The sequence below is a fragment of the Lathyrus oleraceus genome, chromosome 5 (assembly GCF_024323335.1).
Source record: "Lathyrus oleraceus cultivar Zhongwan6 chromosome 5, CAAS_Psat_ZW6_1.0, whole genome shotgun sequence".
In the NCBI taxonomy this organism is placed as follows: Eukaryota; Viridiplantae; Streptophyta; class Magnoliopsida; order Fabales; family Fabaceae; genus Lathyrus; species Lathyrus oleraceus.
Genome location: NC_066583.1, coordinates 494,932,690 through 494,936,107, shown reverse-complemented (window position 1 = coordinate 494,936,107; position 3,418 = coordinate 494,932,690). Strand labels below are relative to the sequence as shown.

At 39.1% G+C, this 3,418-nt stretch overlaps 1 protein-coding gene across 1 annotated transcript; it reads right to left on the bottom strand.

The window, feature by feature from the left end:
• Positions 1-388: 388 nt before the first annotated feature.
• On the bottom strand, positions 389-1,727 carry LOC127081523 (uncharacterized). The gene is made up of 2 exons (XM_051021772.1): positions 983-1,727; positions 389-579 (listed from the first exon to the last, which is right to left on the bottom strand). The coding sequence occupies exons 1-2, from the start codon at positions 1,725-1,727 to the stop codon at positions 389-391; spliced, it is 936 nt and encodes a 311-aa protein (XP_050877729.1).
• Between the last annotated feature and the right edge of the window lie 1,691 nt (positions 1,728-3,418).

Here is a 3,418-nt window from a genome sequence, read left to right as displayed (position 1 = left end):
AATCCGGAACCTTGAACTCGTGCAGAATCTTTACATTGGGAACCAAACACAAATCATGAGCATTCTTCCTAAACAGATATTCCCCCTCAAATCTTAAATCTCTATCTGCATAGCCTGAAGTTGATCTTGGGACTCATCTATTCTTTCATAGACATCAGCAGTCTCGCTTTGGTCAGCATGAAATAGGTTCTTCAACATACGAAGCAACATGAACCACGGGAGGTGGTACAATCATCATAGGTTGAGCTACTGGAACTTCAGGTTGGTACCCCTCAGGCACAAAGTTGGGAGGCATACCCCAAGGGAAACCAGAAGGCTTGTGGTGCTGCAGAGCACTGATGGGAGCCACTAAGATAGGTCTAAAGAAAATTTCGGAAATCATGATCCTTTAATGCGGAATCGGAGGAGGAGGTGAAGGTTGATTATGAGCAGCCGTCAAAGCTTCCATCATAGAAGTAAGCCTTTCATATCCGTCCCTCAAAGTTTTCACCTCTTCACGAAGCTCAAGATTCCCTTGCTCTAGGCGGTCCATCTTCTTCAACTGATTAGCTCGAGTATTGTACCAGTGAGACAACTTGTCTGAATGAAGACCAAGAAAGAAATAAGACCACTGGAAAACTTTCTCACAGCAAGACCAAGATGCAACATGATGCATGATATGCAAATGTAAATGTTAATTATTTTTTATTTTCCAAGGAACTTTGAGACAAAAGTTGTAAACATAATAATAACACATTCCAATGTACTAAAATCTCATTTTATTAATAAAAAGGATTACAATCGGAAATACAATTTCAATGTTCATAAGCGAAAAGAAACTAGATCTATGGAATCTATGGAATCAATGTTCATAATAAAAAGGATAAAGTGTTATTAGGTTTGTCCTTCATGGCAAACCCAAGTTGACTTCTTGCCAAAGTCGGATTGTAGTTGATTCCTCTATGTGTACCAAGAAGAGGCACATTAGAGAACTCCCCAAAACTATCAATAATCTCGACATCATCATAAACAGAAGAATACCAAGCTATGTCATCATTGGTGATAGACATAAGTCTTTGAGACCACCTCAAACAATATTTATTTACTTGGAAGATAGGAGACTGCGGCAAGTGTGAAATAAACCACTTGTATAGTAAAGGCGCACAACAAACTATAGTTCCACCCCCTTTAGAATACCTATATTGAATGGAGAAATAATTATCACCGAGCAAAGTTGGAACCGTATTCCTAATCAAGAATATCCTCATAGCATTAACATCAACCAAATTGTCAATGTTAGGAAACATGACCAAACCATAGACGAGTAAGGTAAGAACAGTTTCGAACACCATAATGCCATCAACATTGGCAAAAGAAAAGGCTTTTTCCAATAGAAACTTTGAATTCAACCCTCTGATACCGCCTTTGACAGTGAGATTGGAATCTATGTCAGACTTCCTTAGATGAATGGCTATGACAATAACCCAAGATTCAAGAATTCCTTCCACCCTACTAAAATGATCTCTATTAGAAACCGATACAACCAAAAGATAAGCATACTCCCCCATGTTATGCAACAACTGATAATCAGGGAAAGTGAAACACCGATAGACAAGATCATAAAACTGAACCAAAGTGCAGAGCAGACCATCCTTAATGTCAGTAGATATCACAGATAAAAGTCTTCCAAAATGGTGTCTGAAACCCTTAGGATCATCCATAAAAGATGCTAGCTTTCTTAATTCCATGAGATCAGGACATCTGAAATTGTATTACTGAGTATTCCTTCTTCCAATGTCCATGATCAAAATATCTGCGATGTTTGCAACAAGAGCCTCTAAGTTTCTTTAAAATTTGTGTAAAAATTCTTATGAATTTGATGAGTGCATGATGCAAAAATCAAAAACAAGGTCACACAAATCACACAAACAAGGTTCAAAGGTTCAGAGTCACGAGCATGAAGCCAAGTGTAAGAACTAACCCATAATGTATGTACTAAGGATATAATCACCTGTAGAACAAGGTTCTAAAAGTTCTTGGAGTCTTGATTCCATCTTTTGGATATTATTGGTTCATACGAATTCTCGTCAACCAATAATATTCTCAAGAGAAACTCGTTCAAATGTATTATCGTGTATCAACTAATTCAAGTCTACACCAGAATAACCACCGCACTACATCCTAAAAGGCCAAGATGAGTTAAGGGTCTTAAGGTCCTCAAATTCTTGGGCTCCCATGTCAGAAAAAGTAATGCCAACTACGACTACTCGCGTGACATCAGTAATCCCAAAGGGGCCTCCACTAAGCGGGGGATCTCAAGTTAGCTTATTAAGGACTAACTCCATATAAGCCGAACATGACTATACCACACTCCTATCATAAGAGATCTCAAGTCTGGGTATAGGACTTATCTCGTTACACATAGATCACCAAGCACTAGATAGAACAAGCAATAACAAACATTAGCAAACCTAATATATACACATAAAAAAACGGGCTTAACCCACTAGGGACTACTCCCCAGCAGAGTCGCCACTTTTCTGTAGCGGTAAAAGTTTGAGATCAAGCTATTGATATACTTAACTCGCAAAAGAAAGATTCACCATCGTGCTTTTATTGTTCCAAATGAAAAGGGAAAAAGTACGAACAAAACCCAATGAAGTTTTAAAACAAAACTAACAAGAAGAGAACAGGTGTTTGGGGGTTAGTTATGCAAAGGGAAGGTATTAGCTGTAACGCCTCAAACTACTTTCAGGATTACTGACTGACCCCACAAACCAGCACTGGTCTTATCAGCACGCTTTTTCCTCACTCACATACTTTCTGAGAAACTTCCTAGAAGGTCACCCATCCAAATACTACTTCAAGTCAAGCACGCTTAACTATGGAGTTCTTATCTGTTAGGCTACTGTAAAGAAGATGCATCTTGTTAGTATAGGTAGTATCAATTAATCCTTATAACTCTTCCTTCAACCATGCAGTCTCTTTCCTGTACAACCTCAGGATCCCTCTCGTTCTGATGTGAATTCAATTTTTCCCTAGAAGCTGTTAGGAGTGTCTCATTGCCATGCCTCGTGCACCGAAAACCACTCCCTCGCCCTCAGGTGTAACATGTAACCACTCTCTAGCCTCGGGCGTTACATGCCCATCAGCTTCCGCTTGGTTCGTCCCTGAACCATATCGTACTAGGAGAGGTATGGCTCTGATACCATTCGTAACACCCCAAATTGCTTTCAGGATTACCGACTAACCCCATAAACTAGCACTGGTCTTTTCAACATGATTTTTTCTCACTCACATACTTTCTGAGAAACTTCCCATAAGGTCACCCATCCAAATACTACTCCAAGTCAAGCACGCTTAACTATGGAGTTCTTATCTGTTAGGCTACCGAAAAAAAGATGCATCTTATTAGTATAAGTAGTATCAATTAATCCTT